Source organism: Echinops telfairi, unplaced genomic scaffold (assembly GCF_000313985.2).
Source record: "Echinops telfairi isolate 266 unplaced genomic scaffold, ASM31398v2 ScPeMD7_1;HRSCAF=3_0, whole genome shotgun sequence".
In the NCBI taxonomy this organism is placed as follows: Eukaryota; Metazoa; Chordata; class Mammalia; order Afrosoricida; family Tenrecidae; genus Echinops; species Echinops telfairi.
In genome coordinates this window covers 34,823,703-34,837,421 of record NW_022103896.1, presented here as the reverse complement: position 1 = coordinate 34,837,421, position 13,719 = coordinate 34,823,703, and the positions used below count along the sequence as shown (strand labels likewise).

Sequence of the window (13,719 nt, the reverse complement as noted above, 5' to 3'; positions counted from 1 at the left end):
AAGACACAGAGAAAGGAAGAGAAAGAAGATGCCCAGGGAAGACTGAGGCAGAGTGGAAGTTATGCAGCAACAAGCCACGGAACACCAGCATCATCACAACCTGGAAGAGAGAAAAAAGTGTCTTCCTCTAGTACAGGTTCCCAAATTATTTAATCTATCACCTCCTTTGTAGAAGGAAAGAAAAACAAAACAAAACAAAACTCAACACCCCCCGGCATCTAAAAACTTTTGTACGACAGTTTATAATCCAGGATAATGTAGGCATCTGCTTTTGCAGCCCCCTGTGGGATTGTTCCAGCAGCCCCCAGGGGGCAGTACCACCCACTTTGGGAAGCCTGACTCTGTCAATACTTTGATTTTAGATTACCACCTTCAGATCCCTTGATTTTAGATTACCATCTTCAGATACCTTGATTTTAGATTACTGCCTTTGGATCCGTGAGACTGTAAATTTCAGCTATTCTAAGCTAATGGATTTGTGGTGAATTGTTACAATAGCCCTAGGAAATTATTACAGATGGAGAAACACCTAACTCAAATGACACAATGTAAAATAAAGGCTTGAATGTTTATTAATTCCATTAAGATGTAAAATCACAGCGTTAGCTCTTTTAAAGCAAAGGTACCCATGTTTAATAAAACTTTAAGGGGTTTTTGAAATTTTCAGACAACAATCTAGTACATGCAAAGAAGACATCTTAAAAGTATCACCTGTGATTTTCACCCCGATTTCCTGTCACGATAATGTTCATTTATTCCTTCCGTTTCACATGGCAACAATGTGGCAGCGAGAAAGGCAGCAATTGCTTTTGAAAGAAAATGAAAGTGGCCTCAAGCGATTAAGGATTTTCAAAAAGAGCTTGGGGAGCCGAAACCAGGCCTGCTTGTTGGCGCGCTGAGGACACTGGGCTGAGCTGTGGCGGAACTGCAGCATCCTCTCCTCTGATTTTACCTTTGAACAGAATAAAAGGCACTCGTGGAACATTCTCCTGCACAAGGACATGCAGAACTCAAGCCTCGTCACCAAGAAACGCTAGAATCAAAGTAAGTACCAACCCAGCTCCCACAACGGCTGTCAGTAGCATTTCATAGCGTTTGCCTCTCTTGCTAATCATCCCCACAACTTTCAACACAGAGGCTCCGGGACTGGAAGAATAATTTCCACTTGTCTGAAACCGACAAGCTGGCGGAAGCTACATGGTGTTGTCAGAGACTCACACATCCGATCATTCTTGAGAGAGGGCCGAGTTCTTCAAGAGCTCCTTTCCTCAATGCCTGCCTCACCGGATTGACTCAGGTTGTCGGCATGTGACAATGTGCAAGGCCGACCTGCGCATTTATAAAGGAGCCCTTCGTCAGACAGCCCCTGAATGAATGCAAACGCGTATCTCATCCATCACATGCGCCTCTTGTGTCTTTTGCAGACTCTTCCATGCTAACACCCCTGATGATACAGCACCAATTTGAAAACCTTCAGAACCCAGTGATATGGCAAAACTGCTAAAAAACATGTAGGCTTTTGAGAAGTCAGTGGATGTGATGTTCAAGAGATGAGCAAAGCCACAAAGAGGGATCGGCCTGAGCCAACCAAAGAAACGAACATTGACCAGGGTGATGATAACAGGCACGTCCCAAAACAAGGATATGAAAATCCAAGGGCGAAGAGAACAGTGAGACAGCACTTCCATCTTTTTGTTAAAAATGGCCATCTCTATAATATTGTTCCGATCTTCATCAAATACTATCAATACGTTCCCTGGAAACATTAGATCCATTTTTCATCTGTTCTAAGTTCTAGACCGGTTTCAATGACAAAACAAGGATTCTGGGCCCACCCTGCAAACACAGTCCTAATCAAACGGCTTATAAATGGCTTGGCCATGAAATCGCACTCCCTTCTTTAAGTAGCACCAGATGTCCTCAATAAGGAGTCCCTTGGTATGCTACCAGCCGGTCTAGCTCCTACTTGATTCTCTGTTAAGTGTTTTGTTAACATCTCCGAGAATGAATCTCTAGGATCTTCAATCTGGAAGACTCATCTAAACTTCCTGTTATCATGAGGCCTTTTATCAGTCTCCCCTGAGCTCAAATGTCCTTCACTTTGAAGTTTTAACCTTGGACTTTTCAAATGCTTCTGAAGAAAGAAATACCAATTCATCACCCGCTATGCAGCAGGGACGCTTTCTTTTCCCTCGCTCTCTTACCCAACAGCACCCACCTCAGGGGGGGTGGGCCTGTCTCCCGGTGCCTGCTGTGGAGCCTTCTCTTGTCCCTTCGGATTTCGGGACGACGACTTCTCCTGTGTAGGGTGCCCGCTCCACTGGGGTAGGTTGGCAAGTCTGAAACAGAACATTGCATTAAATGCAGCACCGTTATGAACTGAGAGCAAGAAGGAAGCTTGTGACTTTATCACCTCTCCCACCCTCTCATCGGTCCTTTCCTAGGGATTCCTGGCCACTCTTTGCCAGTGTCAGGCAAAGGCCTGGGGACATGTTCCAGCCATCATTCCTTTTGCATTCCAATTTCCTGGAAGCCTCTGCCACATTATCATACCTTCCAGTCCTGCGGCCATCTCTTAGAATCCTATCACACATTCCCTCGTTCTTCCCTTTTCAGTCCTGGAGGATCTGTGTTCCCACAGTGCTCTGTCAAACGTTTCCCGAGTCTTTAGAATACGGTGCTTTAGATAACAGCAAGGTGTGTGTGTGTGTGTGTGTGTGTGTGTGTGTGTGTGTGTGTGTGTGTGAGTGTGTGCGCGCGTGTGTAAGCAACCTTTCCCAGAACATCACACCCCCTAACCACGCCTTGGGTGGGGGACTGTAGAGCAGAAGCCTTGGCTGTGTTCAGTTGGCGTTCAGTCAGCACATTACAATCCATAAAGGAAGGACTCCCATTTGAAAACCTGCACAAAGCGGTAGCAAACCACAGCCATCAGGAGCCTGGGCTCAGTACCCGACTGCCTTAGCGAGTTATTTTGCATGGGGGGCTTCCGCACCTGGGGAGAATAACTTCACCTGCCCCACAAGTTTATAGGCTGAGAGGATTAAAGGCAGCCCATCCCTGGGTTAGGAATGTTTGATTCAGGGATGTGAAGGACCCTGGGTTTATTCAAAGGAGTGGGTGTTGTGTTGAACTGCTAACTTCAGGGACAGCCATTTGAACTCACTAACTACTCCTTAGAAGAAGGGATTTTCTGCCCCCATAAAAGTTTACAGCCTCGCAAACCCACAGGGTCAGTTTTACGCTGTCTTGTCAGGTCCCTGTGTGCAGGTATTAACTGGATGGCAATGAGTTTAAGTTTTGGTTTGGAGTTACAAATTCGGTACCCCAAAGCCTATATTAAAAATTTAAGATGCATACAATAGCTTGTCATGCCAAGTGACAGCTACTTTGGGACATGCATCAAAACATTATCATTACTATAATGTTATGTTAAAGGTATTTTAGTGTAGCTGGAAATGCTTTTATTTATTTTTTTTCAAGCACAGAAATGAACACAATATACTATATATTAACATTTGACTAACTGGCTTTAGATAAAAATGTAACTAACTGTTCTGATTTATGTACAAATTTGATTTAAAGACAAATTAAGGAACAAAACTTGTTTGTAATCTGAAGACTCCTTGTATTAGTAATGGATTTAAGGTCAAGTACCGATTTGATGGCACCTCCCACATTCCATCGTGTCTACATTGAATTCCCATAACATACACACAAACACATACACACAGACAAATCGGCACAAATCATTTGGGGTGTAGTGATCAATCACGTGGGCTTTGGAGTAAGGCAGATCTACGGTTGAACTCTAGCTTTGTTATTTACTAGTTGTCTATGAAACGGGAGGCAGGAAGCCCATCTCCAGGGCTCATGAGAGTTCCCTGACACAGAGCTTTCCTCCATTCAGTCCACATGTCTGTCGAGCACACACGTCCGGCGATCTGTCTGGACAAACTGGAAGCGTAGGTTTGGCAGACACCAAGCATCAGTCAATGTGAGGACCCCGCTCTTACACCACCAGTGCAAGTCTACCGTCGACTTTCTGTGTCTGGTGAGGTGCTTTGAGAGACTTCATCGTGGCTCGTAGTCATCGCCCTGGGTCTTGTTACCATGCTGAGGAGTGGTGACAATGGGAAAGAAGTGCCAGCCTTCCACTTTTGTCACCTGCCCTTGGACATGGTGGTCGCCTGGAGCCATGCCCTACCTGGGACCTTAAATTCACTTGGTGTCCCACTCCCTGGCCTCACCCTCCCATCCTTCCAGTCTTGCCTCTGAAGTACATCAGCACTTTCAGGCCCTTGATCCTTGTTTACTCTTCTCCTGGCTTTATTTTCTAAGCCAGCCTACCTACACGATTAAATAACAAAAATCCACCACACCTAAAACCAAACCCAAACCCACATCCATTCCATCAATTCCACTCATGGTGACCCCATTGAACTTGGCTCCACTAGTTGTCTATTTACAGAAGTCACTGGCCAGACATTTCTTCCAAGGTATACTGCTGGGTGAGTTTGAACCTCCCACCTTGCGGTTAGTAGTGTAGCACCAGTTGTATGATGTAAACCTAGGTCATTTCACTAAATTAGATGTAGAGAAGATTCATACTGGACTATGTTATTTATCATCCAAACTGGGTATGTCTGAAAGTGAGGCAGACTTAACAGACAAATACCAGGACCCTGCTGAGTGAATTAGGATTTATTTCTACCTTTTTTATTTCCTTCCTTGCCGACCATCTCCAGGATCTTGCCTTTCTCTCTTCTCCTTTTGGCATTCATGCTAGCAACAGCCTGGGCCTCTTTTAGTTCTCTCCTCAGTCATTTCTGCAGGCAGGAGCCCCCACAGAGAGTGGCACAGGGGGACAGGTATGTGTCACCAGGGAACTCTGGCGGCACCGTGGTTAAGTGCTTGACTGCTAACCATGTGGTGAATGGTTCCCATCCGCCAGCTGCTCTGTGGGAGAAGTGCGTGTGGCAATCTGCTTCCATAAAGATGACACTTTCGAAACCTTCCAGCATACATTTACTCTGAACTGAAATCGAATGGGCATCGTTTTGGTTTTGACTTTCACGGTCTGTGTCCCTCTCCCTCGTCATGCCGTACCAGTTCGTCTGAACTTGACTGCTTTTGGATTTGAGCGCGTATGTATTTGTTTATCCTGGATTCCATTTGGGGAGTAGCGTTCTGGCACCAGTGACTCGGGTGGTGTCTGGGGCTCCATCCTCCTCGCTCAAGGGTGGAGTTTGCTCTATGAGTTGATGGGCGTCTCAGAGGATCGCTTCCCCTGAGCCCAGCAGCAGCTTCGGGACGAGGACATGTCTCAAAATAGGCAAAGCAGAGGCCTCTCGGAATCTTCCTGCAGGGAGTGCTCCCTCCTTGTTCTGAGGTCACTGAGCTGGCAGGAGGGCTTCCATGCACAGAGCTGCAGGGGCACAGCTCCCAGGATGCCGTCTGAGCCCAGGCACCCAGAGCAGCCCTGAGCTTTACAGTCACATGAGCAAATAAAAGCCCCTTTGTGACTTCAGCTGGTTCGAGTTGAACTCCGTCTTATTTCAAGAGCTTCGCTCTTCTTCTAAACTGTATCACCTGCCCTCTTGATCGTAATCCATCCTATTCCACTTAGATTATCCAACAGGAACTTCCTGCCTCAAATCTTACAGCCTCAAACCTTCCTGTACTCATCCACCCAGCTGCCTCCCTCCCACAAAGGGAAGGCATTTCTCTCAAGGACTGTGCTTGGACCTTTTCCATGGCCTCCTCTCCCGGACACTGATGTTCAGGATGCTCAGATCAGATACCATGTTCTGTTGTCCACTCCCCCGCCCCCCAACAACCTTCATTTCCCAGCCCCCTGTGAGTTACTAACAAAGATTTTATGGCTTTGTGGGAGATGAAAGACGCCCCACAGAAAATAGTTAAAACTTCCTTGTGAGGAATCCTGTTCTCCCAAATTCACCTCTTCCTAACGTTTCAATTAGCCAAAAGCCAATGAACCTCTTTCCAAATTCCCATAGCTCACTTGGCAAAATAAAGGTCTTGTTTGGTCCAACCTGAGCTCTCCTTGGTCCCTTGGACAACCCTGAAGACTCCATCCATCCTGCCCTCGCCTTTTGGTACCAGGTAATCTGGCAGCTCTCTCGCACTCATGCCCACCTCCCCCAGGACCATCTTCTCTGTTCTGTTTATGCTGTCCCTCTGCCTAGAAAAAAGGTGTGATTCATTTCTACAGACTACTCAAGTCCTACCCTGGGCGATGCTACTTTCACCAATCCCTTTTGTTGCCACGCTCTGTGGAAGACTGATGTGCATTTACTGTCTCCAATTCTTCACCCTCGTTCACTTCTCAAGCCATTGTAATTTGGCTTCCTCCCTTCAAAGTATCTACAGAAATGGATTTTTCTCAACTCATCAATGATGACCAAGTGGTCAAAATCAGCACTTTGTGCCTGTGTAGGTTTTTTCGCACTGTAGCTTTTAAACTCTCTGTGCACGGCGCCTTCGCTCTCGTCACCCACCTGCTCCTACCTGGGCTGCTCAAACACCATCCTTCCTTAGTGTCTTTCCTATTTTTTCTTTGGCAGCTTCATCGCTCTGCCGTGGCTTCCTCTGACCGTTGTGCATATACACAGGCATACACACAAATGCTATCAATCTAAGATTTAGTCTTCAGCAAACTCATGCTCTCAGTTTACACATTCTTACTGGTCACTCTGGCCTTTACAAAATTGTCAGCACGAGTCTCCTGTTTCCATCTTCCCCGGTTATCTCTTCTCCAGGTGGCACTTGCTCGTTTGCTGGCTGCTCACTCACTGCACCAGAGATGCTCCTGGACCACTCTTGCTTTCTCCGGTCACTCGGGCCCCACTGACCATCATACGTCTCTGACCCGACCATCCAGGTCTCATCTGCACACAGTCTAACTCTAGCCTCCTCCTCTGGGTGGGCAGGAACTGGTTTCCTGCCCAGAAGGACCATAAAAAGTAACTGCTACTGTTCACCCTACCGCCTCAGAAAGGAAGCAGCCTTGTCTCGGGGGCTTTGTCACCCTTCAAGATCTCCTTTGATAGAGAAGTTAACAGGGACCAAAGACCACTTAGTCCCAAGCCTCCCAGAACTTTTAACATTTTAATACGTTCTCCTTAAAGCTGGGTTACATAAGCTTTTAGGCTCATGGGTGATTTCTCTTGGCATCTCCATTGCCCCATGTATGGTACTCCATGCATATTTCAGAGCCTCACTGGGTCTCCTCTGTGACACAGTGGCAAGGAGATGGCACTCACTGCAGTCTCTTATCCTGTCCTGCTGTGACTTAGAAGTTCAACTGCATATTTGTTTTCAAAGTAGGACTAAGCTACCATCTTGAGGAACGCTGGTCTTCTTCCTTCTCTTTGGGACAGTCGATGTGTGAAACACCTAACCTTCCCCTGAGCCCCCATATATGGCCGCTAAAGGAGTCTAGCAATCCCATGAACTCCGTCCTGATACTCCTAGCTAAACCCTGCATCATGAAACACACAGAAAGGTAGAGAAAGAACCACAGGGCTCTATGCTGAACCAAGACGTAGTCACTTCCTGCTGTCTCGGTTTGTCCTCCCACCTCAGTGCTCGGGTTTGTCAGGAGAATCTCTCTTCTCAATCTCTGAATATTGGAGTCCCCAGAGCTCTGTATCCTGGTGTGGTGGGTCATGTGTTGGGCTGCTACCTGCAAGGTCACCAGTTTGAAACCACCAGCCACTCCACAGGACAAAGATGTGGCTGTCGACCGTCTCGGAAGCCCAGAGCGGGGCTGATCTGTTTTGTACTAAAAGGTCATCATGGGTTGGAATCAACTTGATGGAAGTGCGTTTGATGGCTTTCGTTTGTTTTGAGAGCACTCTATCTTACTGACCCTTTCTTTTCTACCTACTCTCTTTGGTGGCCTTTGCTGCCTAGTTTAATACACTCCAATGCCATGATTACCAAATTCTAATCTCTAAACTCTGATCTCTGCCCTAGATCTTCTGACCAGGTCCTGGGCCCACCACAGAGAAGTAGGCCAGAAAGACTACAAACTGAGTTGAGACAGAAGTAGGAGTGAAGCTCACTGAGGGCAGAGTAGCGACTGCTGCCGTCCCGATGCCGGCATGCATGCACCCAGAATGGCGCCTGACGGCAAAAATGAGTCTCTGCTAAATGAAGGAAGGTTTCTACACTCTCAGAAGACTTCTCAGAGTCTATAAGATGGCTTTGCACAATAGAATCAGGAATTACTTGGCAGCCTTCTCAAAGAGCTCCTCAACAGACTAGCGTCCTAAGCATCACACCTGTGGATGAGTCGATCTGGGTTATAACATTTTTTTTTTCTAATAGACTGATCAAAACTGGTTGAGTGTGACCAGCAAGTGTTTTGTGTTTTGCTTTCTCTTTAGAAGCTATCACAGTCAGATAGAATGGGCTGGGAGAAAAACGGTGGGAAGAAACTAACCCCAGTTATATAGGAGTCTCAGAGAGGTAGCCCTTTGTCTATCAACAGCATAGTTGTTTACTTTGGTTAGGTGAGAGTGAACTTTGAGCTCATGTGATTGTCAGAGTGACGTAACAGGAAGACAAATATGAGCATGAAGGCACCATAATACATCAGTAAGCATTCCTTCCAGTAATCATTGCAGTCTGTGCCACCCAGTACGTTAAGACTCATAACAGCCTATGCACAGCAGAATGATCCATTGTCCATTCCTGTGGTTATGTTTGCGATGGGTGCTGCAGGTGCGGTGTCAGCCATCTCTTTGGCGGCTCTTCCTCTTATCCCTGACACTCTGCTTTGCCAAATAGGATTTCCTTCCCCAAGGACTAGCCTGTCACTATACTATGTCCAAAGAACGTGAGACGGAGTGGATCATCCTTGCTTCTAAGGAGCATTCTGGCTGTACTTGCTTGAAGGCAGATCTGCTTGTTCTTCTGCAGTCTATGGTATTTTCAGTGTTTTTCGACTGCACCATAATGCAAAGGCATCAATTATTCTCTGGGTGGCCTCTACAGTCATTGTCCAGGTTTCCCATGCATGTGGAAAACATGGGGAGCCTTAGTCCTCAATATGACCTATTTCCTCTTAATCTGTCTTTCTTGAAATAAACCATAGGATGGAAACCATAGCATGATTCTATTCCAAATGGCCAATATCAGTCCACTTTAGCTACTAATGTCCAGAATATTGATCTTTATATGTTCCATTTCATTTTCAACAACTTTCAATTTTCCTAGATTCACATTTCACACCTTCCTAGTTCCAATTATAAATGTTTGGAGCTGTTTCCTCCAATTTTAAGTTATGCTGCATCAACAAATAAGGTTTCAAAATATTTGCTTCATCAACATCCTGGTGGATCAACTCTACTTTGAAGCAGCTATCGTCTTCAAAGTTGCATTTTGATGGCCGTCTGACCCGAGGGGCTCATCTCCTGGCACTGTGGCAGACAATGGTCCACTGCTACTCATAAGGCTTTCAGTGGCTAATCCTCAGAAGTAGGCAGCCTATTCCTTCTTCCTAGTCTGTTCTTAGTCTGAAAGCACCACTGAAAATTGTTCATCGTGGGTGACCCTGCTGGTATCTGAAATACCAGTGGCATAGCTTTCAGCATCAAGCAACATGCAAACCACCACCCCCTCCCAGTAGGATAAACTGACAAATAAAGTGGTGGGCAGTCACTATTACACCCACATAATAGTAGAAATAACATTTGGTTCACTGGGCAGGGAGAAGAGGAAGTTTAAGTCAACAGAGAAAGAGCAGTGAGATGCCAGATGTTCTGAGAGTAGCAAGATCGACATAGAAGAATCTCTGGACACCCGAAGAGTCACTGGTCTGATGAGGCCCATGGGGTGCATAACAATAAAGATAGCGGAACTGGCTCCACACCAAACAGTGCAAATGAATATGACAGCCAAGTCCCCAGGAATAAAATCCGTGCCTGGCCTGCTAGATTTAGGTGACATTCAGGATTCACTCACTGAACAGTACGATCCAAGGGGCTGTCAATCACCAGAACGTAAGCTTCATATCGGTCATCTGTAACAGTAAGAATTTGCATTTTTATAGGTGTTCTACAATCCATCTCGTGTTTCCATTTATTTCTTAGGATACTCTGTGAGCTATTTCTCAAGGTCACAGGATCAGAGCTGGGCCCTCTCATTTCAGGGTTGGCTTCTCTGATGAATTTGCCAGTCTGCGGGTAATTGAACCCTGGGACATCAGGAGGGGAGAGTGGAGGGCATGATGTTCCCAAGGAGCGGGGTGAGTGGTTATGTATTTGAATAGGGAATTAAGCTCTGCGACTATGATATTGCCGGGGTAGAAGTTAAAGCAATTGGTTTTGTAGGTCAATGAAATGGATTTGAGTTCTGATTCTGCCAGTTAGTAGCTATGTCACCTCCCTGAGCCTCTATTTCTTAATAGAGATGCTGAGTTAGTTAATTGTGCCAGCCTGGCTGATAATCACATGTGGTGCTGGTTGAAAGGCGGAGGGATAAATGGGTGGTGAATCCTCGCCTTTCTAGTTCTCGGGTCTCTTGTTTTGTGATGGTTGTATCGGGTGCAGCTGCCTTAGCAGTTTCCTGCTTCAGCTTGCAAGATTGACTTCCTCCAAGACATCCCCAAGGAGAAGCCGCATGGATCTATCCCGATGCAGCCCTGGGTGCTGGAGCAGCCGTGTGGAGACCCTTGCCAGTGTTGAGATGCTTACACGTTCACGGACTCAGCTTTCCTCCTGCAGTCGGCATCATTGCCTCTGTTTTGTGAGGTGGAGGACTTTGTGGACTGGTGTTGGGTTAATGGGTTAATGTTGGACTTGTGGGCTTGGGCAGCATTGGGTTGGGATGTTTTCGTGATGCACCTTTTCTTTACATAAAACTCTCTCTTATATGTGAGTCGCCGTGGATTTGTTTCTCCAAAGTACCGAGACTAATACAGATGCCATTACTAAACTCACAGGTTGTTGCTAAGGATGAAGCTATCTACGACCTATAATGATCGTTCACTTAATGTACTCTGAATGAGTGTTGGTTGGTTAAGTAAAGCACGAAAGTAGAGTATTTAGAAAGAGTATTAGAAAGTACACAGTTGTGTAGTGGTAAATGTTAATAAGGACTCTATCCAACCTTTTCCTCCCATCCCCCAAAGACCTAAAACAATTGCCGATCTCTGTAGTGTAAATACCTCCACCACGTGGATTTTAAGTTGCCAAAGTGGCATCACCAAATGAGAGCTGAGAAGTGTCTTTTCCAAGCCAGTCTGCATTACAGTTTATTATTACAAGCAATCCATCTGGGAGAAGTCGGATGATATGACAGTTGATGAGTCAAGGTGTTTACCAGCACATTGAGAAAGATATTGATGAACTGTGATTTCAGAAATGGAGAACATACATTTCAAGGACCAGATCAGCCATCCGCTCAGTTTTATCTTATCTGAAAGGCAAATTATGCTTATAGCTGCAAAGATACAACCTAGTTTAAAAGCTTTGGCAGCAGTATTCTGAAACTGTACGCCGCTCCATGAAGCTATTCTTGTTTCGCTATAAAATTCAATGTGACCCATATTTCCCAGAACAGGTGGAGGTTGTTTACTATGAAAAGAGAGAGAGAGAGAGAAAAATTGAAGCATGTGTATACTTCCAAATTTTGGTTAAAATTATAGAACTCTAATTACCAAAATAAATAAATAAAAGAATCCACTTGTGTGTAAAGAGCTATGCTTTTGATAAAGGTTTTTATCATATTTTAATCTGTTTTGCTCTTCTAGGACTTTCTTCAACCTATAAGTTGCAGTTACCCCCCACCCCCGCCCCCACCAGCTTCTGTACTTCTTTTCCACACCTTCAAACACTCTTTAAGTGATTTTCATATGGAAATGGAAATGTGTTCTATACTGTGTCTACTTACTTACTCAGTAAATGTTTCAGTCTCATCTTCTGATCTAATTTTTTTTGGTCCCTTAGGGATCGGTTGTTTAGTATTTAAACTACATTAGTGAACAATCCCCCAAAGCTGTGAAATTGAATAAAAGTGTCTCTTCTTGCGTTTGAAGTGCCTTACAACATCTGACAGGATGATAGCCACGGGGCTCAAGCTGATACGTTCTATCAAGTAATACAATCATGGGCAGGATGCAAACTTACAGACCGTCTCATATTTGGATGGGGCAGGAGGCACTCTTCTGGGTAAATTTATTTAAATTCCCTTCTGTGCGCCTTCCTTTTGCAGTTTATGCATCCGTCCAATGCGATTCCACACCAAGCTCAGAGCATAGAAAGAGTAAGATGCCGTCCTTAAGGAAGCGAGCCTCTATCCAGGAGACCATGAATTCTGGAGCTGGCCAACACTGATGTGTCTCTATTAACTGTGATCTGGGAGTCCTGAACAGGCAGTAACTCATTTTCCTGGGGAGGAGAGTAGTTGAGCAGGAGAAATAATATAGAACCTTCCTGTTTGACATTAAATTCTTAGTCTGGATCACAGCGAAGTCTGAGGGGCATAAAACCAAAGCCAGAGCTCTACAAACTCATAATCACTTTCTATGTTAGGGCTCCTAGCAAATCTTTTTCTTAACTTTGGGACGATATTTCTGTTTTTTAAATTATCTTTGTCCAATGAGGGTGAAAACACTCTGAAAAGTCTCTGGAAAGTTCCAGAACCAGGTTTGCCCTATTTGATACTTCACCATCAAGAAATTTCTAAAAGCACATTTTCCTTGATTTGAGCAGCATGACCACTCCTTTCTCTTTTTCTAGCTCCACAGAGATCATTTGGTACAGTGGAAACCAGAAAGGCCTTAATCACAAACCCTGTCTCTAAGGTTTGTTTACAGGGAACTTACTTAATCTTGATGAGGTTCAACTTTCTAGTCTTTAAAACAGGGATGACAACATCGAGCTAGCTAATGTCTAACAATTTCTAGCTCATTGTGCAGACTGAGGGAAAAGATATCTGTAAACAGTCTATTATAGGGCCTAGTTGGCAGTAAATATTTGGAATTACATTATGATAATAATAATTATTCAAGTCATTTTTTACTCAAAGAAATTGCTCCCTCGGGCCTCCCAGTCTGTGATCTTTCCCCTGAGCAGCCTCTGGACGGGTCCAGCTAGTGGCCACGTTCTTAACTATGATGTCACCAGGGCCCCTTATATCAGAATACTAAAAAAAAAAAAAAAAAAAGCCACGGAAATTATTTACAGAATTGGCACTCAGCTCAAAATAAAACCGACATTAATTCTGCCAAAGAAAATAAAAATTCAAACCACAGACAGCAATTTGAAAAAGGGAACAAGCCAAACCAAACCGACCTCACTGCCATGAAGTAGATTCGAACTCCCAGCGCCCCCGCAGGACAGAGTGGAACTGCCTCTCTGGGTGTCTGTGGTTGAAGAGCTTTATGGGAGCAGAGCGGCTCCTATTCCCGCCCACTTTGTGGTCAGCAGCCTAATGCCAGCCCTCTAGCTCTGAGGGCGCCTACAAGAGGAAGTCACTTGACAGACAACGGGGTCAAGGGAGACATCGGACAGCGCAAGACACGAAAAAATAATAATTTAAAAATTATCCAGGGTTCATGAGGGAGGGAGGGGGAAATGAGCTGATACCAAGGGCTTAAGTAGAAAGAAAATGAGGAACTCTATGTGACCTCCTCCCTGGGGGACGGACAACAGAAAAGTGGGTGAAGGGAGACGTCGGACAGGGCAA

The 13,719-nt window shown here is 45.2% G+C and overlaps 1 protein-coding gene across 1 annotated transcript in view; it reads right to left on the bottom strand.

Annotated features, from left to right (window-relative positions):
* Positions 1 to 549: 549 nt before the first annotated feature.
* Positions 550 to 13,719, bottom strand: part of DPYS (dihydropyrimidinase) — a 103,073-nt gene continuing 89,903 nt past the window's right edge. The window contains exons 9-10 of the mRNA XM_013006682.2: positions 2,205 to 2,339; positions 550 to 952 (exon numbers count right to left, since the gene is read on the bottom strand). Of these exons, the coding sequence (XP_012862136.1) occupies positions 2,220 to 2,339 (120 nt within the window). The 3' untranslated portion in view covers positions 550 to 952; positions 2,205 to 2,219. The remainder of the gene's footprint in view (positions 953 to 2,204; positions 2,340 to 13,719) is intronic.